Source organism: Lissotriton helveticus, chromosome 9 (assembly GCF_964261635.1).
Source record: "Lissotriton helveticus chromosome 9, aLisHel1.1, whole genome shotgun sequence".
In the NCBI taxonomy this organism is placed as follows: Eukaryota; Metazoa; Chordata; class Amphibia; order Caudata; family Salamandridae; genus Lissotriton; species Lissotriton helveticus.
The window spans coordinates 6,566,420-6,588,420 of record NC_136070.1 but is presented as its reverse complement, the minus strand read 5'-3'; the positions used below and the strand labels follow the sequence as shown (position 1 = coordinate 6,588,420).

General features: G+C 52.6%; 1 protein-coding gene across 2 annotated transcripts in view; it reads right to left on the bottom strand.

Annotated features, from left to right (window-relative positions):
- The window catches only part of KATNBL1 (katanin regulatory subunit B1 like 1), a 101,532-nt gene that overhangs the window by 67,014 nt on the left and 12,517 nt on the right, over nucleotides 1-22,001 (bottom strand). For both annotated transcript variants that reach the window (XM_078659340.1, XM_078659341.1), the window contains exons 2-4: nucleotides 5,519-5,649; nucleotides 1,755-1,798; nucleotides 1,379-1,661 (exon numbers count right to left, since the gene is read on the bottom strand). In XM_078659340.1, the coding sequence (XP_078515466.1) occupies nucleotides 1,379-1,661; nucleotides 1,755-1,798; nucleotides 5,519-5,649 (458 nt within the window). The remainder of the gene's footprint in view (nucleotides 1-1,378; nucleotides 1,662-1,754; nucleotides 1,799-5,518; nucleotides 5,650-22,001) is intronic.

The window sequence follows — 22,001 nt, the reverse complement described above, 5'->3', positions numbered from 1 at the left end:
GAATAAGGTCAGAACTGGAAATCTAGACCCAGTACAGGTACAGACTGGGTCAGGAAGCGTCAACCTTGCATGAAGGTCAGGACGGTGATAACAGTCCTAGGCTCAAGACAAGAGCCAGGGGCCAAGATCCAATGTGAAAGCCAGGAATCTGAGCATAGATCCAGCTTCAAGGCCAGGACAGGGAGCAAAGAACAAACATCGAGGCCAGGTCAGTGAGCTGAGATGCAGCTCCACTATGGGAACCCAACAAGAAAGTGCATGAATTATGTGCTGCTCCTCACTGCCCAGGGCAGGACTTTCACCATCGCTCAGAGACCGCAGACACATGAAGCCAAACTTGATGTTTTTAAAGACACCTCAAAAAATGGTCTTCAGCGTCAATGGGTCACCGGAACAGGAACCAAAGCATCTCATTCAGACGGCAGCCCCGGAAAAGGTCTCGAGTGCCTCAGAGCATTCACACTAAGGCACTCACAGAGTGCTTTTGGACGAGAGTCCCCCCCCCTTCTCGGAGCGGTTATAGACAAACAAAAAAGTGCCCCGTTCCCAAAGCAGCCTCAGGTTCGGATCAATGGTCTTGAGTAACCACAGAACAGAGCGTCTCATTCTTAAAAAGTTGCAGAAATTAAAGCATCACATTCTGAGAACAGTCACAAGGACCAGAGTGCTTCATTCTCAAAGCAACCTCAGGCCCAGATCAGGCCTAAAAGAATACACTAATGTTTAATAATGAGAGCAGTTGCAGTGACCAGAGTTCCAAACCAGGAGAGCAAGCAGCAACCAGCAGGTCTCATCCCCAAAGCAATCGCAGGGTTCAGCGAGTCTCATTTCAAGGAGCAGTGCACAGGGGGTTTGGTTTCTACAGATCTAAAACAACTGCTCAAGTGCTGCCCGTCCTATACGTGGGGAGCGCTGCAGGAGAACAAAGCCAGATTTAGATTCGGAGATGGAAGTAGTCTGTTAAATCACGTCCCTTTCAACACGAGTTTCCGAAGGATCAGCCACACAGTTATAATCCTCTCACACCAACCTCGCGGGTCAGATCCGTCTTACTTTGTCTGTATTCGGAAATAAAAGAAGCGGATGAGACATGGAAATGTTCCATACGCCGACTTCCATGTTCTGGCACAATAGGCTTTGCCCTAGCCCACACAGCCTTTGACACTGTCGGCTATAAGAGGAAAAGAGTCAGAAGTAGGACTCTGTGGCTGATACTTCAGTTACAAGAGAGCACAGAGAAGTAGGACAATCATGGCACAGAGGAGAGGACTCAGGGAGCTGAAGAGGATATTTCTGCCTCAATACTACGCACTTTGACACATCAAACAGACAAGCGAAGCCAAGTAAAAGACCCGGGGTCCGACCAGCACAGACTAACCTCTGTGATGAAGCTGCTGTACTTGGAGCCAGGCCCGTCGGTCTGGGAGGTGCCTGGATCACCAGGGTTGAGCAAGTACGTCCGGCTATCCTTCAGAAGTTTCCCCTGCAGGTTCCCAGGAAATGCTACCTCGTTTTCCTTATTATCCATGTCACGGTCCCCAGGGATGGGGAGAGTCTTCCTTCGGGAACAGGGGCTTGGGCTGATCGGGGCGGATCTTCTCCTGAAGTGTAGGATTTTATAAGACTTGCGTGGGCTACTCACAGCCCAATGGGTTGTTGTCCTGCAGGAAAACGAGAGGCACATCACAAAGTGTCTGTTGTACAAACCCGCCTGGACAGCGAGAAGAGCTGCCTTAAGAATGCATGTCTCCTACCTGAGCTTGTAGAGCACCGACGTCTCGTGCACAGGGATCTTATCCTGTCAACAAAAGGAAGATTCAAATGTTTAGATGAAATGAAGACTAAACACAACAAATCCATCCAAATTCCACTGCTAATAATGTACTGTCCCCAAAACGAAGAGCTGCCGGTGCATAAAACGAATATTGCGGCAGCTCTCCACAGCACCACCACCCATAATGCTCCACTCTACCTGTAACAGAACCTGCAAAAGCCCAACCATGGCCACCATAGAATCAGCAGAGCCACTCGTGGCACTCACCTCCCGCTCCATAAACATTAGGGATTCACTGAGAATCACCACATAGATTCCATGGCCAGCCCAAGCAAACATTCACACAGAGCAGAGTTGATTAGTAGCATAAGACTAGATACACTGCATCGGCACAACACAGACCAGTGACACCCGGAGCGGCACAACACAGACCAGTGACACCCGGAGCGGCACAACACAGACCAGTGACACCCGGAGCGGCACAACACAGACCAGTGACACCCGGAGGGGCACAACACAGACCAGTGACACCCGGAGCGGCACAACACAGACCAGTGACACCCGGAGCGGCACAACACAGACCAGTGACACCCGGAGCGGCACAACACAGACCAGTGACACCCGGAGCGGCACAACACAGACCAGTGACACCCGGAGCGGCACAACACAGACCAGTGACACCCGGAGCGGCACAACACAGACCAGTGACACCCGGAGCGGCACAACACAGACCAGTGACACCCGGAGCGGCACAACACAGACCAGTGACACCCGGAGCGGCACAACACAGACCAGTGACACCCGAAGCGGCACAACACAGACCAGTGACACCCGGAGCGGCACAACACAGACCAGTGACACCCGGAGCGGCACAACACAGACCAGTGACACCCGGAGCGGCACAACACAGACCAGTGACACCCGGAGCGGCACAACACAGACCAGTGACACCCGGAGCAGTACAACACAGACCAGTGACACCCGGAGCAGCACAACACAGACCAGTGACACCCGGAGCAGCAGGAGAGAACAGAAACTCATGGATGCAAAGAAAAGATCACACACCCACGGAAGCATAGAAGAGACCAGCCAGCCGGAGCGGCACAAACTCCACTTGTTCACAGACACGGCAGCAGGTCAAGAGACTAAGAGGCGCCCACGGCAGCAGGCAAGAGGCGCCCACGGCAGCAGGCCAAGAGAGCAAGAGGCGCCCACGGCAGCAGGCAAGAGGCGCCCACGGCAGCAGGCAAGAGGCGCCCACGGCAGCAGGCAAGAGGCGCCCACGGCAGCAGGCAAGAGAGCAAGAGGCGCCCACGGCAGCAGGCAAGAGAGCAAGAGGCGCCCACGGCAGCAGGCAAGAGAGCAAGAGGCGCCCACGGCAGCAGGCAAGAGAGCAAGAGGCGCCCACGGCAGCAGGCAAGAGAGCAAGAGGCGCCCACGGCAGCAGGCAAGAGAGCAAGAGGCACCCACGGCAGCAGGCAAGAGAGCAAGAGGCGCCCACGGCAGCAGGCAAGAGAGCAAGAGGCGCCCCCCGGCAGCAGGCAAGAGACCAAGAGGCGCCCACGGCAGCAGGCAAGAGACCAAGAGGCGCCCACGGCAGCAGGCAAGAGACCAAGAGGCGCCCACGGCAGCAGGCAAGAGACCAAGAGGCGCCCACGGCAGCAGATCAAGAGAGCAAGAGATGCCCACGGCAGCAGGTCAAGAGAGCAAGAGGCGCCCACGGCAGCAGGCAAGAGGCGCCCACGGCAGCAGGCAAGAGGCCAAGAGGCGCCCACGGCAGCAGGCAAGAGGCGCCCACGGCAGCAGGCCAAGAGAGCAAGAGGCGCCCACGGCAGCAGGCAAGAGGCGCCCACGGCAGCAGGCAAGAGGCGCCCACGGCAGCAGGCAAGAGGCGCCCACGGCAGCAGGCAAGAGGCGCCCACGGCAGCAGGCAAGAGAGCAAGAGGCGCCCACGGCAGCAGGCAAGAGAGCAAGAGGCGCCCACGGCAGCAGGCAAGAGAGCAAGAGGCGCCCACGGCAGCAGGCAAGAGAGCAAGAGGCGCCCACGGCAGCAGGCAAGAGAGCAAGAGGCGCCCACGGCAGCAGGCAAGAGAGCAAGAGGCACCCACGGCAGCAGGCAAGAGAGCAAGAGGCGCCCACGGCAGCAGGCAAGAGAGCAAGAGGCGCCCCCCGGCAGCAGGCAAGAGAGCAAGAGGCGCCCCCCGGCAGCAGGCAAGAGACCAAGAGGCGCCCACGGCAGCAGGCAAGAGACCAAGAGGCGCCCACGGCAGCAGGCAAGAGACCAAGAGGCGCCCACGGCAGCAGGCAAGAGACCAAGAGGCGCCCACGGCAGCAGATCAAGAGAGCAAGAGATGCCCACGGTAGCAGGTCAAGAGAGCAAGAGGCGCCCACGGCAGCAGGCAAGAGGCGCCCACGGCAGCAGGCAAGAGGCCAAGAGGCGCCCACGGCAGCAGGCAAGAGAGCAAGAGGCGCCCACGGCAGCAGGCAAGAGAGCAAGAGGCGCCCACGGCAGCAGGCAAGAGAGCAAGAGGCGCCCACGGCAGCAGGTCAAGAGAGCAAGAGGCGCCCACGGCAGCAGGTCAAGAGAGCAAGAGGCGCCCACGGCAGCAGGTCAAGAGAGCAAGAGGCGCCCACGGCAGCAGGCAAGAGAGCAAGAGGCGCCCCCGGCAGCAGGCAAGAGACCAAGAGGCGCCCACGGCAGCAGGTCAAGAGAGCAAGAGGCGCCCACGGCAGCAGGTCAAGAGAGCAAGAGGCGCCCACGGCAGCAGGCAAGAGAGCAAGAGGCGCCCACGGCAGCAGGCAAGAGAGCAAGAGGCGCCCACGGCAGCAGGCAAGAGAGCAAGAGGCGCCCACGGCAGCAGGCAAGAGGCGCCCCCGGCAGCAGGCAAGAGAGCAAGAGGCGCCCCCGGCAGCAGGCAAGAGAGCAAGAGGCGCCCCCGGCAGCAGGTCAAGAGAGCAAGAGGCGCCCACGGCAGCAGGTCAAGAGAGCAAGAGGCGCCCACGGCAGCAGGTCAAGAGAGCAAGAGGCGCCCGCGGCAGCAGGCAAGAGGCGCCCACGGCAGCAGGCAAGAGAGCAAGAGGCGCCCACGGCAGCAGGCAAGAGAGCAAGAGGCGCCCACGGCAGCAGGTCAAGAGACTAAGAGGCGCCCACTGCAGCAGGCAAGAGGCGCCCACAGCAGCAGGCAAGAGAGCAAGAGGCGCCCCCCGGCAGCAGGTCAAGAGAGCAAGAGGCGCCCCCCGGCAGCAGGCAAGAGAGCAAGAGGCGCCCCCCGGCAGCAGGCAAGAGAGCAAGAAGCGCCCGCGGCAGCAGGCAAGAGGCGGCAGCAGGCAAGAGAGCAAGAGACGCCCACGGCAGCAGGCAAGAGACCAAGAAGCGCCCACGGCAGCAGGCAAGAGATCAAGAAGCGCCCGCGGCAGCAGGTCAAGAGACCAAGAGGCGCCCACGGCAGCAGGTCAAGAGACCAAGAGGCGCCCACGGCAGCAGGTAAGAGAGCAAGAGGCGCACCCCGGCAGTGAGGCACCCATGGCAGCCCGCAAGAGACCAAGAGGGACCCACAGCAGCAGAGAAGAGACCAGAGACAGTCATAGCAGATACACAAAGGCCTGGGATACTGGCAGCAGAACAAAGAGTACACAGCAACAACAGTAGGGACCAGAGATATCAACAAGAGAAACACAGAACGCATAAACCAGAGCACAAACTCCACTTGTTCACAGACACAGAGGGCCGTAGGTGTTTCTCACCTTCCTCATGTTCTCTTTGGAGGAAGGAGAGATCCGCTTCTTGGGGACTTCAGGCAGGCATTCCTCCTCCACTGGCGAAAGGATCCGTTTTCGAACATCTTGGAATCTAGATGCCATAATCTCCCCAGGTCCTGTTGGTGCAAAAGAAGAACGAGAAACATCAAACTCTGGCTAAACATGAATGAAAACACAAACCGACTACCAAGCATTTACTAGTGATCAAAAAAAATGAATTTCCAATAATTTAATATTATGAGTACATCTCATTGAAGCAGGGAAACAGAAATGTGATCAGATTTATAAATCAACCAAGACAGACGTTGCCTTTGACATCCATAAAGAATCCAGAGCAGAGGATTGCAAGGAACTCCATCGGAAACAGAAGAGAAAACACATCTTGTAAAGGATATCGATTTTATCGGATTCTTCTTGAGGTTCTATTGCTCACCGAAGATCCCAGGGGGAAGGGATCATCAGCATCCTCTCACTGAGAGTCAGAGGTCCTCCCCCCCGCCCCAAGAGTCGGAGGTCCTCCCACCAAGAGTCGGAGGTCCTCCCACCAAGAGTCGGAGGTCCTCCCACCAAGAGTCGGAGGTCCTCCCACCAAGAGTCGGAGGTCCTCCCAGCCAGAGTCTGAGAGGTCCTCCCAGCCAGAGTCAGAGGTCCTCCCACCCAGAGTCCGAGGTCCTCCCACCCAAAGTCAGAGAGGTCCCCCACCCAGAGTCAGAGGTCCTCCCGCCCAGAGTCAGAGGTCCCCCCGCCCAGAGTCTGAGGTCCTCCCGCCCAGAGTCAGAGGTCCTCCCGCCCAGAGTCAGAGGTCCTCCCGCCCAGAGTCAGGGGTCCTCCCGCCCAGAGTCAGGGGTCCTCCCGCCCAGAGTCAGAGGTCCTCCCGCCCAGAGTCAGAGGTCCCCCCACCCAGAGTCAGAGAGGTCCCCCCACCCAGAGTCAGGGGTCCTCCCGCCCAGAGTCAGGGGTCCTCCCGCCCAGAGTCAGAGGTCCTCCCGCCCAGAGTCAGAGAGGTCCCCCCACCCAGAGTCAGAGAGGTCCCCCCACCCAGAGTCAGAGAGGTCCTCCCGCCCAGAGTCAGAGGTCCTCCCGCCCAGAGTCAGAGGTCCTCCCGCCCAGAGTCAGAGGTCCTCCCGCCCAGAGTCAGAGGTCCTCCCGCCCAGAGTCAGAGGTCCTCCCGCCCAGAGTCAGAGGTCCTCCCGCCCAGAGTCAGGGGTCCTCCCGCCCAGAGTCAGAGAGGTCCCCCCACCCAGAGTCAGAGAGGTCCCCCCACCCAGAGTCAGAGAGGTCCCCCCACCCAGAGTCAGGGGTCCTCCCGCCCAGAGTCAGAGGTCCTCCCGCCCAGAGTCAGAGGTCCTCCCGCCCAGAGTCAGAGGTCCTCCCGCCCAGAGTCAGGGGTCCTCCCGCCCAGAGTCTGGGGTCCTCCCGCCCAGAGTCAGAGAGGTCCTCCCGCCCAGAGTCAGAGGTCCTCCCGCCCAGAGTCAGAGGTCCTCCCGCCCAGAGTCAGAGGTCCTCCCGCCCAGAGTCAGAGGTCCTCCCGCCCAGAGTCAGAGGTCCTCCCGCCCAGAGTCAGAGGTCCTCCCGCCCAGAGTCAGAGGTCCTCCCGCCCAGAGTCAGGGGTCCTCCCGCCCAGAGTCAGAGGTCCTCCCGCCCAGAGTCAGGGGTCCTCCCGCCCAGAGTCAGAGAGGTCCCCCCACCCAGAGTCAGAGAGGTCCCCCCACCCAGAGTCAGAGAGGTCCCCCCACCCAGAGTCAGGGGTCCTCCCGCCCAGAGTCAGAGGTCCTCCCGCCCAGAGTCAGAGGTCCTCCCGCCCAGAGTCAGAGGTCCTCCCGCCCAGAGTCAGGGGTCCTCCCGCCCAGAGTCTGGGGTCCTCCCGCCCAGAGTCTGAGGGGTCCTCCCGCCCAGAGTCTGAGGGGTCCTCCCGCCCAGAGTCTGAGGGGTCCTCCCGCCCAGAGTCTGAGGGGTCCTCCCGCCCAGAGTCTGAGAGGTCCTCCCGCCCAGAGTCAGGGGTCCTCCCGCCCAGAGTCAGGGGTCCTCCCGCCCAGAGTCAGGGGTCCTCCCGCCCAGAGTCAGGGGTCCTCCCGCCCAGAGTCAGGGGTCCTCCCGCCCAGAGTCAGGGGTCCTCCCGCCCAGAGTCAGGGGTCCTCCCGCCCAGAGTCAGGGGTCCTCCCGCCCAGAGTCAGGGGTCCTCCCGCCCAGAGTCAGGGGTCCTCCCGCCCAGAGTCAGGGGTCCTCCCGCCCAGAGTCAGGGGTCCTCCCGCCCAGAGTCAGGGGTCCTCCCGCCCAGAGTCAGGGGTCCTCCCGCCCAGAGTCAGGGGTCCTCCCGCCCAGAGTCAGGGGTCCTCCCGCCCAGAGTCAGGGGTCCTCCCGCCCAGAGTCAGGGGTCCTCCCGCCCAGAGTCAGGGGTCCTCCCGCCCAGAGTCAGGGGTCCTCCCGCCCAGAGTCTGAGGTCCTCTCACCCAGAGTCTGAGGTCCTCCCGCCCAGAGTCTGAGGTCCTCCCGCCCAGAGTCTGAGGTCCTCCCGCCCAGAGTCTGAGGTCCTCCCGCCCAGAGTCAGGGGTCCTCCCGCCCAGAGTCAGGGGTCCTCCCGCCCAGAGTCAGGGGTCCTCCCGCCCAGAGTCAGGGGTCCTCCCGCCCAGAGTCTGAGGTCCTCCCGCCCAGAGTCTGAGGTCCTCCCGCCCAGAGTCTGAGGTCCTCCCGCCCAGAGTCAGGGGTCCTCCCGCCCAGAGTCTGAGGTCCTCCCGCCCAGAGTCTGAGGTCCTCCCGCCCAGAGTCTGAGGTCCTCCCGCCCAGAGTCTGAGGTCCTCCCGCCCAGAGTCAGGGGTCCTCCCGCCCAGAGTCAGGGGTCCTCCCGCCCAGAGTCTGGGGTCCTCCCGCCCAGAGTCTGGGGTCCTCCCGCTTAGAGTCTGGGGTCCTCCCGCTTAGAGTCTGGGGTCCTCCCGCCCAGAGTCTGGGGTCCTCCCGCCCAGAGTCAGGGGTCCTCCCGCCCAGAGTCAGAGGTCCTCCCGCCCAGAGTCAGAGGTCCTCCCGCCCAGAGTCAGGGGTCCTCCCGCCCAGAGTCAGAGGTCCTCCCGCCCAGAGTCAGGGGTCCTCCCGCCCAGAGTCAGGGGTCCTCCCGCCCAGAGTCAGAGGTCCTCCCGCCCAGAGTCAGGGGTCCTCCCGCCCAGAGTCAGGGGTCCTCCCGCCCAGAGTCAGGGGTCCTCCCGCCCAGAGTCTGAGGTCCTCCCGCCCAGAGTCTGAGGTCCTCCCGCCCAGAGTCAGGGGTCCTCCCGCCCAGAGTCAGGGGTCCTCCCGCCCAGAGTCAGGGGTCCTCCCGCCCAGAGTCTGAGGTCCTCCCGCCCAGAGTCTGAGGTCCTCCCGCCCAGAGTCTGAGGTCCTCCCGCCCAGAGTCTGAGGTCCTCCCGCCCAGAGTCAGGGGTCCTCCCGCCCAGAGTCAGGGGTCCTCCCGCCCAGAGTCAGGGGTCCTCCCGCCCAGAGTCAGAGGTCCTCCCGCCCAGAGTCAGAGGTCCTCCCGCCCAGAGTCAGAGGTCCTCCCGCCCAGAGTCAGGGGTCCTCCCGCCCAGAGTCAGAGGTCCTCCCGCCCAGAGTCAGAGGTCCTCCCGCCCAGAGTCAGGGGTCCTCCCGCCCAGAGTCAGGGGTCCTCCCGCCCAGAGTCAGAGGTCCTCCCGCCCAGAGTCTGAGGTCCTCCCGCCCAGAGTCAGAGGTCCTCCCGCCCAGAGTCAGAGGTCCTCCCGCCCAGAGTCAGAAGATCTGAATGACAACAGGAGAGCGTCTGGGGAAAAGAAACAAAAAAAAACCAAAAAAAAAAAACTAGAAGCATTTCCCAATCATGCTGATCAGCCTGCTACAGTCAGCACCACCTTCAGAAATGCGGGTCTTTTACACCACAAACTGTACCACACAACCTCGGAGTAGAGGTTGAAATAAACATAACAGAGCAGCAAATGAGTGCTATGTGCAACACTGCAGTCTCACATGATCAGTCACCCCTTCAACCAATCTAGCAGCTATGTCACAGGAACAAATGAGTCGCAATGGAAACGCACGCTTTCAGTGTTGCACATTCCACCGAGGGGTAGTAGAAGAATGCTTAACCTCCTGAAAGCACATTTTGAGTACTGACTTCGTACCATTACTTTCTCCGATTGAAGATAGTCTCCTGTAACCTTGCTTGTACACCCCTGAACTGTCCATAGCACTTCATTTCTTTTTCCTTCAAGGTTTAATCTCCCATCAATACTCATGCAATGCAACTATCAGAATTTCGCACTCAGTACTGCGCACTAATATACAAATGCTATGGGGCTGTAGCGTGGCGTAGCCGCCCCTCCAGTGGGCTCCTTGTTAGAGTAGGTGAAGTCTATGGGCTAGTTAGAGCATCCTTGAACTCAGCACCGCGAGCCTCAGATCTCTGCTCGAAAGCCATCAAAAAGCATCCGAGACCTGCACAGAGGTGTAGATTACAAAGGCTCAGGAGGTGGCTGAGAAGGGAAACAACCTTTACTACGCGGTCGCAACACCGCACTACCATCACAACGCAGATTTTACAACGAAAGTCGTTGCCACGACTTACACTGGAGGGCGCTCTAGACTAAGGAATAGTGTGATTTACTATTCCAACACCCTCCCTACTGTACGTAGGCTGAAGTTGGAATAGTAAATCATACTATTCCTAAGTCCAGCACCCTACAGCGCAAGTCGTGGTAACGACTTGCGTTGTAAAAGCTGCGTTGTGATGGTAGTGCGGTGTTTTGACTGCGTTGTAACGTCATACATCCGGCTGAGAAAGACCAAACTGAAACAGAATACCTCTAGTGACAAAGATGACTGATCTGCAAGGACGAAAAATATTTCAGAGAAATGTAATGCTTTGTAAATGTTGGTGGAAAACGGTAGGAATGATGGCCCCAGGACAGTGTGCAGCATAATCTTGAAAGACATTACATCGAGCCTAATAAAGTGAACAATGGTCACATGCCAAGGTGCATGGTATGAATGCACACTGGCACACCCGCAATGAAACTTCATTTAAAAACAGTGTTGGAAGCTCCACTGAAGACAATGGTGGCCCAGGGCCAATAATGGCTGCCAGACGCCTTCTGCTCCAACAGTCCAATGTCTGTCTGTTTCTCCCTTTTTACTTTGGAGCATTCTAAACTCAGTGGGTGGAATGCTCCAATAGCCTTCGACCCTTCATCTATCCAAATCCAGCTGCAGTCATTGTTGAACTGGATAATCATTCCATCAAAATGTCCTGGATGGCCGAAGACCCTTGGGCGGTCCAGAAAGTTGTGCCGAATTTCACATTTGACCTTCTCTAGCATCATCCTCCTGGAAACTTCTCCCCTCCCTGAGGACCGACCAACCCAGTCCACTCCTAAGGGCTAAACATGGTGGGGATGAACGGTCTTCTCACATTTACCCACTTAGCCCTCTCTAGAGAACCCGGCCTCTTCCAAACCTCCAGTCCAGGCCCCTAGGTTTTTGCCTCAGTTGTCGGACGACGACACGCTTGCTCTTCTTATCTCATACAATGGCTCTGGGTATGGCCCCTCGGACACTACAATCAACATCCAAACGATCTCCTCTGACCCTGGTAGAGAACCCAGTGTGAACCTAAGATCTGTGAGTAGGGATAACCTTCTTCAGATCTCCACTTCTCACAGTGAAGTAGTCACTACCAGCGCACACATCAAATCATTGCTTCTCAGCTGCAGATCTGCTGAGAAACATGCAGCAGATATTTCAGAACTCATCAGCTCACAAAACTTAGACCTCTTGATCCTTACTGAAACTCGGCTCAATGACTCCTCCTCTCCAGTTCGACATCTTAATCCCTTCCGATTATGACATCATCAGATGCGATCGACCTGTTAAAACAGGGTGGGGGGCATTGCTTGCACACATCGCTCCAATCTTGTGCTGAAACAAACTCAAAATTCTCTGATGTCTTCCTGTGAGAAACTAGTCACCGAAATCTGGAACAACGACAAGTTTGTCTGTCTAAGCCACACGATTTATCGTCCACCAGGTGACAATCTTCTCTTCATCTAGCAAAAGATGGAGTCCATAACCTCATGCTCAGACCGCCTCTGCCATATTTTCCTCACAGACTTCAACCTTCATTGGAACAACACTGATGATCCTTTAATATGCTCCTTTGAGCCCTTCCTCTCCTACCTCTATTTCACCCAGGTGTGCAAGGGACCATCCCACAACAAGGGCGCCGCCCTCGAACTTATCATAGCTAAAGACAACATCATTCAAGGTGAATACTTTTTACCCTGTGACTGGTCGGACCACCACCAAATATCCTTCTGCATACAGGAAAAGGTCCTGCGCAGACAGGGCCAACCATGTAAAACCAAATAATTGTCTTGTAACCTAAGAAACATCAACAATCTAACATCCATTTGCTAGAATATTCTCAATCCACCCCCTAACATGACCAACCTGGACGACCTTACTGATCACTAAATAAACTCTATGAAGAGTATTTGACTCTATAGCTCCAAAGCAACTCAAAAGGATTCCGATTAAATAATCCAAACCCTGGTTTAATAGCTCCCTAAATGATGAACGTCGCAAACTTAGGCTTTCAGAGAGACTTTGGAGAAACTCTCCTTCCACTACCAGCCTCAATCAGGTAAGGAAGATGAGAAGCGCATACAAGAAACGTATTCACAAAGCTAAAACCGATCACTTCAGGACTCAACCTGACAGCGCTAAAAACAGAAACAAGAAACTCTTCGAAATCATCAAACAGCAAGCTAACCACTCTACCAACCTAGCTCTGCACACATAACCTCCTTTCCTAGTGGGGAGGACTTCTCAGCACACAGCACAAAAAAAAGCTAGGAAAAATGAACTTGAGCTGCAACCTACTACTCCAAATCTTTCCATCTGAACTCCCCAACATCAGAGGAACCTATGGAATCTTCTGCAGCAAGTGCACCTTCCTTCCACATAATTTGCGCTCCCAAAAACAACGCATCATGGAATACTTTTCTTCTACCAGGAGACACGTAGCGGCTCCAATCTATGGTGTCCTGAAAACCTTCCAACCACTTCAGCGATCCACTACTGGGCAAGTTTTTTAAAAGACCTCAATTCAGCCATCCTCCCTCTGTGGTTTCAGATCCGCCGAGAACCGCTTTTACAGGAGAGGATTCCAGATTGCCCCCAAGTCAGTTCAAGTCAATCCCATCCCAGAGAAGCCCAATGCAGACTTAGCTGATCCCAATAACTTCCGTCCGATCACCAGCATCATGACTCAAGCTAAACTGCTTGAGAAATACGTACACGCACACTTCTGGAACCAGATTGAGAAATTTCCGCTCTTTGGCCTCTGTTTCAGAGCGGGACACAGTACTGATACAGGACTAACTTATATCGTTGATGACTCCTTGGGATCCCTCGATCAAACTGTCCCTTGTCTTGATTCTTCTTGGCCTGTCCTCAGCATTTGACACCATGAAACATGGAAAACTAATTGCTCTTCTCCAATATAGAATGGGATTTTCGGGCCCAGTCTTAAACTGGTTTGCCCCTTTCTAACAGAACCACAACCAAAGAATCAAAGTTAACCAATCCCTTGCAGATAGGACGCCTGGTTACCATAGGAGTACCTCAAGGCTCCGCACTTCGCCCACACTTTCCAACCTTTTTATGGGACCGCTCTCCGCTATTCTGAACTGCTCTAACCTCCAGCACCATATGTATGCAGACGACACACAACTATATTTGAAGATCTCCTCTCCAGATGACATAAAAACACAAAAAGATGCGCTCCTAAAAACACAACAATGGTTAACTTAACCATCTATTGTTAAATACCCTCCGATTGCCCCCACAACCACTCTGCACCTACCCTGGACTGGCTCAAACATCTTACTGCTCTTAACTGCATGCCACTTGTTGTTGACTCGGCTAAATCTTTAGGTATAACCTTGGACAAATACCTAAATTTGCAAGATCAGGGAAGGCAATCTTCAGCTCAACACCCTTAGGAAAATCAAGCCTTTCCTTCCACCTGAGGACATCCAGCCAGCGGTACAATCCATGGTTATCTTATGCTTTGAATATAGACTGGTGACCCTTGCTGGGCTACCTAAAACTAGTATCGTTCCACTTAGAGCCACCCTGAGCGCTTCGGCCAGACTCATCACTGGCTCCAGAAAACAAGATCACATCACACCAGACCCACTTCAACTAAACTGGCTGACCATTGAAGCGAAGATCAGGCTCAAAATAGCTTGCCAGACACACAAAGCTATTTATCACACCACCCCCGTTTACCTGGCAAAACAAGCATTTGCAATGCAATAGGTCTCGCATTAATTAAGTTTGAGCTATTGGCATTGCTAAATATTGCAACACTATTTGCAACAAAAGTCTATAAATTGTAGGCCCAAAAAATGTGTATGTGTGTGGTGGTGTGTGTGGTGGTCGGGTGTGTGGTGGTGGTGGTGGTGTGGTTGTGTGTGTGTGTGTTTGTGTGTGTGTGTGTGTGGTTGTGTGTGTGTGTGTGGTTGTGTGTGTGTGTGTGGTTGTGTGTGTGTGTGGTTGTGTGTGTGTGTGGTTGTGTGTGTGTGGTTGTGTGTGTGTGTGTGTGTGTGGTTGTGGTATGTGGTAGTCCGTAAAAGAACTTTGCTCACACTTGCTCCCGCCTGCTGCTCCGACATGGCTTAATGCTGTGCCAATCTCCTTATGTGCTTTCTAAATCGTTGATGCGGCGAAATGTTACTTCCGTTTTTTTCCAGGAAGCAGCACCACCCAACTACAGTTTTCAACCACTTGGGTGGTTTTATGGGTTGTTGAGGGGGAATTCTTTTCTCAATTGTTGCTGACCTGCATCGTCTAATATGGAGGTCACACACTAATGTTGTTATGCGCGGCTATCTAATTATCTCGCTGTGGAGCGAGGCCACCACATCGCTTTGCTGTACTGAGCCGGTCCAATCGCACTAAGGCTGGAGCCACTTTTCTTTCCACCCGTCACTGCGCACAGCCACCATGTATTGTACCTATTTAGCTCGCTTTGATTTGAGGCAGTGGGATCCCTCTGTTACACCGAGCCGGCCCAGCTCCTCTTTTTGGCGCACCACGACTTTCACATTTCACTGATTCTGCTTCAGACACACGCTGGGAAGCTCAGCGAGAATCTACATATTGCCAGGGCTTTAAGGTACAATAAATGGCAGCCTGAGGGTTATTGCAAAGTCGGGGACAAACAATTGAGAAAATCTAACTATCTTTTTGACGTGGCATTTCACAGATCTGTAAAGAGCAGGTTGTTCTTGAGTTATACAATTCTCTTACACACGTTGAAAGATGGAAGGCGGAGCCTCCCTAGAGAATATACACGAGTTTCCTTAATATAACACACTCCGCTCAACTATTGTGTCTCCGAGTACTTCTTCATACAGTCTGCACTACTGCTATTATTACTCAGATTGATGGCACTCATTTTATGGGAAATATGAGGCAGAGTAACCTCTGATATTTATGTAACTCCCAGGTGCACCGGCAGGTCTCTTAGAAAGGCAATATAGAAATTCATATTCAAAATGTCTTTATTCGGCACAGAAATTGACCATAAAAGATCAACAAATAAAAACATCACAAAAAACAGGTATAACATTAGAATGTGTTAATGTAGTAATACTATATCGTGGGGACAATGGTTATTTAATTCGATTTCGCTCATGTTGTCGGAATGATGAACAGCAAGACAACCCTGTCAGAGAACAAACAGCGCGTTTTTTTTTTTACTGCATTACAATGTTTACTGGCACCTTACTGTGTCTAGAAATGGGTGTTATTTATTATTTACCTCGACGGCAATAGACTAGTGTATGTAGGATAACAGTTGAATAGGACCTGCGAGGATTTCAAGACGTAATTTGAAGGTTGCACGTTCATATTCTTCGTTTTCCGTGTTTCGGTCCACTCACTGCATCTGTGAGGGTCTTGCTCACTCCCCCACCAGTCGGTCCCATTTGTAATAACCCCCCCCCCCCCCCCCCAACACCCCTAGCCACAGCTGCAGTCATAACGGGAGGGGACCGGTTGGAGTCTTGTGTTGCGAGATGGACAGGAACTTAATATCAGGACAGTAACACTTAAAGCTAGCATTATCAGCCTCAGACTGGCTCCAGCCTGGTTCAAATCTACTATAGGGTCACAGAACCTTAAATCGGGTAGTGAATATCTGGACTATCAAAAGTGGCTATATTCGGTCATCGTCGCATGAACTTTAGGAAATATCAAACGGGGATTTCAGTCTTTGAAATTCAATTTGAAGGGTAGGCTAAAAAAAGTGAGGTTTAACTGATGTTCGAACAGCTGGGTACTACTATGCCTTTTTGCACTTTTTCACACCTGCAACTTACATCTGTTTGCAAGGTCGTCTTCTAAAAGGCTCACAAGCTCGTCCAATTGAAAACCAACATTTTATAGTGCTGTTTATCGAGGAAGAAGGTCTAGAGATCGCTGCTTCTGGAATGGGAGTGTATTAATGTATTGAGGAGTATTTTAGAGTGCTACGCTTGACTTTCATTTACTTCTGAGCGATCAGCGACAATAAACCAAGTTTATGGAATACACATTCATCCTTCCGCAGAGCGCAATATCATGCAAGTAGATACTTACATGTAGATACTTCCAATAAAAAACATCTTATTTGCTAAACATTATAACAAGACGTGTGCGTGCACTTCCGAAACCTGTCGTGGGGCGGGACTTCCGTCTTCTGAAGCCCGCGCCCACGGAGTGGCTGGTCCAGAGGAGCATTGGTGACACGGGGCTCCCATGCCCGAGGGAGAGCCCCGCGGAGGCTGCAGAAGTCCGGAGTGGCGCCGATGCGGTGAGTGGGGCTTAATTGTATGGGGGGTGTCTCTGTATGTGTGCACTTGGGTGTGTGTGTGCGTATGTGTGTCTCTGAGTGGGCGCTTGTGTGTGTGTATGTTAGTGTGTGTGTGTGTGTGTGTGTCTCTCTCTCTCTGAGTGTGCGTGTGCGAAGCGAAAGCAGGGGGGGTGTGGCTGTGTGTGTTGGAGGCTTTCAAGGGAGACAGGAGGTGGTGAACACGCACGCGACCTGATCAGATTACGGCATGCTGCGCGTTCCCATCTCCCGTCTCCTTGAAAGCACGCTCGCCGACTATAGGTCTCGCTGCGACATCGCTTCGCGATGCGTTGCAGGTTCGAGACCTAAAAATCTGAGCGATCAGGCTTGAGTCAGAACTTAAGAAGCTCTAACACCCTATTATTGAAACCTCCCAAATTCAATAAGAAAATAACTTATAATCCTGCTTTCTCTGGTATGGCTCCAAAAATATGGAACACTCTTACCCCCTGAGATCGGAACCAACCCAGCAACTGCCTCTTTCACAAAAACATGCTAAAGGGCTACTCCTGAATGACCTTCAACAGCATTAACACGGATATTATCGCTATCTACTCACGTCTCTGTTTGGGATACTCTTTTTAACGTGCCGTTTCAAATAATTTTTTTTGTTTCTTCCCTGCTGAAACCTTACAGGACCCACTAGATTGGCTAACCCCCCTTTGACCTGGTGTCTCTCCCCCCCACCTTTGACCTTTTGCTAGTTGAGTTATCTCTTTTGATCCATTGTGTTGTTGTACTCTTACAGCACTCCGATACCCTTTTGGGTCTTGTTTGCGCTCTATAAAACTTTTCGAATAAAATAAAAATAAAAATATTCTGCTTTACTGGCATGAGGCAGAGTGGCTTCTCATCTCATCACACGAATAAAGAATCTCCACACAACCTTCCCCCATAAGTGTTCAGGCAACACTTGCACTCATCCCTTCAAATAGCAAACAGACTGACAGCAACTAATCATCACTCATTCTGTTCAGCAGTCATGAGTCGCTCCACAAAACCTCCAAATGATCTTCATAGAGACCTGGCTCTCCACCACGCCCAAACACATCAACGTCCTAGTACCCCCAAACTACAGCACTTCAACCAAACAGAACAGGAGGCGATGCCGTCATCCATCATTCTGGTACAGTAGCAGCAGTCTTTCAGTTCTAGTGTCAATCCTATGACTTCCACTTGAGCATAAAACTAAAACCTGTAAATAATCTTCAGAGATTTTAGCCTTCAAGGATGAAGCAGTCCATGAATTAATCTCGCCCGGTGAGGAACTTGGACACGTCACTACTCAAAGTTTCAGATTTCCTCTGTCTCCATCCTCAACTCACCTGCGAAACACTAGGACTCATGCATGAACCAAATGAATGAATGAATTTAGACTTTACAACTGACAGCACAGGACGCCCAGATCACAAAACTATCATCTTCATTTTTCTTAGAGCCAGACCCTGCCATCGAGATCAACAGTTTCACTCAATCAAGAGCTTCACTATTACCGCTCACACGAAATCTCTTGCAACATAATGATACACAAACCGCCTTCATCTGCACCCTCAACAACGATAGTTATACATGAACTCCAGGTAGACCCAACAGCTCAAGGATAGCAAACATTACATTAGAAGCAAGAGACCCTCAATGCCCTGAAGCTCCCCGCACATCTCTGAAGAAGCTCATCAGTGATTGATTGTGGGTTTCTAAAGCGCTAGAATCGACTCCCGAAGGAGTATCTCTGCGCTGTAGACCGCTGGGGAACCCGTCCTGGCTTTCCCTGTGAGATGGTGCCTTCTGGATATCTCCAAGGTGAAACCAGGCATCCCCGGCGTATGTGGGGGGCCGTTGTGGAGATGAGGCAAGCTAATGCCCAGAGTTGCCGAGTGTGTTCCCTGGTTAGAGGAAGCACCGAGGCGAGAATTATCAAGTCCATTGACCCCGGTCCAAGACCCTGCCGGGAATTGAACCCTGGTCCCGGGCCGTCCTCTGCTCCCGGGTCTGCCGCCTTTAACCAGTGAGCCACACCACTCGACTAGTGAGGTCGAGGGAGAGTGACAAACTGTCAGCAATAAAGTAGCCAAAAGAAGCAACGGCTACTCAAAGCTGCCAAGCAAAGCACAAATCCCTCTCCCAAGGTTCTTTCAGAACAATTAATGGAAAAACTAACAACCATCAATTTTCAAGAAAAAGATTGCTAAAATCAGACTGCACATCAACATATTCACCTCTCTAGTACACACCGTGTATCCACTGACAACCTTTCAAGACTCCTCTACTTGTTACAGGCAACATTCTACAAGACGGCCATGATCCCAGCATCTGTGGTACAAACCCATCACCGGTGAGGCTTTCGCAGCGCTGCTCAATGGAATGCATCTTCCCAGACTCTAAATTTCTGGCAGATCCAACCACAACTAAACATACCTAACCATGACCCTTATGTGCTAGCACACTACCTCCCCATCACCCAACTCACAAACCTGGGAATGGTTGTGTTTCCTCAAACAGTAGAATGAGATCAAGAGCACCGCTCTTGTACGGAGTATGAATGTTGACGCACGTCAAAGAGGAAAAATTCTTCAAGTGGGCGACAATGCAGCCAGATTAGAGGCAAAAGCAACCTGGTCTCCTTCTACTGGACAACCTCTCAGCCACTTTCAACAACTTACTTATGGTCCTGCACTCGATTGCAGGTTTCAACAATTATCATTCTTCAGTGCGTCACATCATACCAAGACTACAGTTAAGTTTGTCCAGGTGAGCGCTTCACAGTCCAGTCACATCTGCGAAACGAATAGCATCTTCAACGGTCTCATTCTATGCAGAGTGAGCTTGAATCTCTGCTCAGAGGCCAAGCGTTTGCCACACAAGGCGCTCAAGACTCAACCAGCACAAGGACAATACTTAACTTAACCTGAAGACCTCACCTGGAACCTTCACAGCCATGTGAAGAACTGCGGCGCCATAACATCAAGGTGTACTTCAAGCTACTTTCCTTGAAACCAGTGTGGTTTCTTGGAACTATGATTGTGGGGACATGCTGTGACTGACTGGAGCATTGGCACACTGTTTGCTTCTGGTGGACAACATTTGGGGGCAGCAGGCTTAAATAAGGTCCTGTATAACAGGGTGGAGTTTCCTTCCGATAAGGAGGCCCAGTTCTTCATTTTCACACTGGTGATGAGTGACCATGCACACAGCACAAATGCACAGGATTGAAAGAGTAGATCACATATGCAGACAGGAGCCACAGACAGTAGCAGCGACAGAAAGTGGTGGCGGTTGATGCACTGTAATAAGATGGAGGCCTTCACAGGACTCGTACAAGAGAAATGCTCTTCTGTAAAAAGCAAAAGAAAGGATAAGGGCTCAATCAAGCGACAAAGGGAAGTGTGGGACGTCACAAAAATGTGCCAGCATCAAAATGTGTGATGTTACTTCAAACTCAGCAACAGAGCACAAGCAGCGCCGGTGCAAGGGAGCTTGCGACACTCGAACAACTGGAGCGTAACATGGTCAGCCTCGGGACAGTGTGGTACCCCCACATCTACAGGAGCACCACACAGGAAGTACCCGTGGGTGCAGCATTTGAGGGGTGATATTTTGAGGTGTACATTGGCGCTGTCTTGGTGCTAAAGCCTAGGAGCCAGTACAGCAGTGCCAGTAATCACAGACCAGCCCTTAATCAGAGACCAGCTCTCTCTGGATCTGTTTGGGCGCGAGGCACAGATTTAATTTTTAGCAAAGCAGTGCAAGGTGTACTAAGTCGTTTGAAGACTGTGATGCTCATTCACATCGACAGCGACACCTTCATTTGAAAGATACACAGCCTGCGAGTGCTTTCTCGATTGGAGGCTGATGCCTATTGCCAGTGGAAAGACGCGTACGGTTAGAGAGACCCTGTTTCTTATTGGCAAACCACTGAAATCCTTGGATAAAGCAAGCATGGGACTAGTGGATTACACAGTGACTTATTCACCACCTGCCCTGTTCACGGGTTTGACATCGGGACAAGCCCGTAAGGGACATTCTACAGCTTGGGGAACTCGCAGTTTCGAGTTATCTGATGACCCAGAAAAGGTTGGTGCAGGTTTTAGGAGATCATTTGATCTAAAGTCCACAAGAGTTTGACTGACTTTTTTCTCAGGATTTTGGGTTACATTGGACAAGTCTGGTCAGAGTAAATAATAATTTAGTGCATCATTAACAATTATAGGCGCTTCTGAAGTGTGATTGGTTAATGGTGTTATCCTTTCAACTGAACCATGGAAAAAATAATTCCCGACTGTTTTTCACAAGTCATCCAAGGGAGCCATCCATTAAATGGGCAAATTGGAAGACTGTTTGAACCAAATCCGCCTATCTGCAGCGAATCAAGCCATCAAAAGAGAACTGCTGCTATTAATTCACTGTTTCGGTCCAGAAGGACAAGAAGCACTCAGTGTGCCAGTACGAGGCCAGAGGCATGAATGATTTCAACATCTGTATGAATAAAGTGTATTTACATTATCCCTCCAAGGGCAGGACAATACTCAAAAGGTATGATTGTGTAGAGAGAGTGCTCGGGGAGAGAAGACACTCTCTTAGTTGTCAAAAATTACAAACTGCATTTAGAAATGTGGCTGAGAGATGAGCCCTGATTCAGTACGGGGAATACTGCTGCAAAAAAAGAGTGGGACACACAAAGGTTTGTACTGGAGAAAAAGAAAGTTGGTAATCATAAAACAGATGTAAGTGCAGTGAAAAAAAGACATGCTGTGGCCAATAAGGAAAGGAGTTGAAATATAATGGGGTGATCTTTTGTTGTGGTAACAAGGCCACGTGGCGAGCTGGAGGGAAAACGCAGCACAATAGGCTGTCTGTGATAACGGTGGGGATAGGGGACTGAAACACTGCTGGCCTTTGAATTACAATCAGAAACGAGATAGTGTGAAGAAGTCTGGGATGAGGGAGTTGTGCAACGAGAATGATGGGAACCCATGGGCAGTGCGATGGAAACGAGGTTCGACTCCTGCTCGTCTGTTCATTATTTCTGTTTGGTGAAGCTGGAGGGTGTGGAGGGCAGGAGATAAAGATGAACGGGGTACTTTGTACGAACAACGGAGTTCAAGAGTAAGACCAATGCAGTCGAGGTATAGATGCGGTTCAATAAAAGGGAATCACATTCTGGATGCCGCAGCATAAGGAGTTAGGAGCATACCTTGACCCCAAAGCTGAACCACAGACACTGCTGTCTGAGGGGGGCATGGAAGCAAACTGTTCCCAGATGATTTTTTGCGAAGATTTGAAGCATTCTGCAGAAAGGGAGTTATTGCTCTTATTAAGACAACAGAATGGCTGGCTCCTATTGTCGAGGTCAATAAACCAGGCAGTCCGATACGTTATAGGAGCCGGGTCTGGTAGCTCAGTGGACTAATGCGTCCACTGTAGGGTCCTGTGTTTGACCTCATGGGCACAGGTTCAGTTCCACATGGGTCCACTCAGCATTTCATCCTTCTAATGTCGATAAAATGACTACCATAGAGTTTGGTAATAATAAACATCTATTAATCAGCGAAAAGATGCACTTCTGGCTGAACG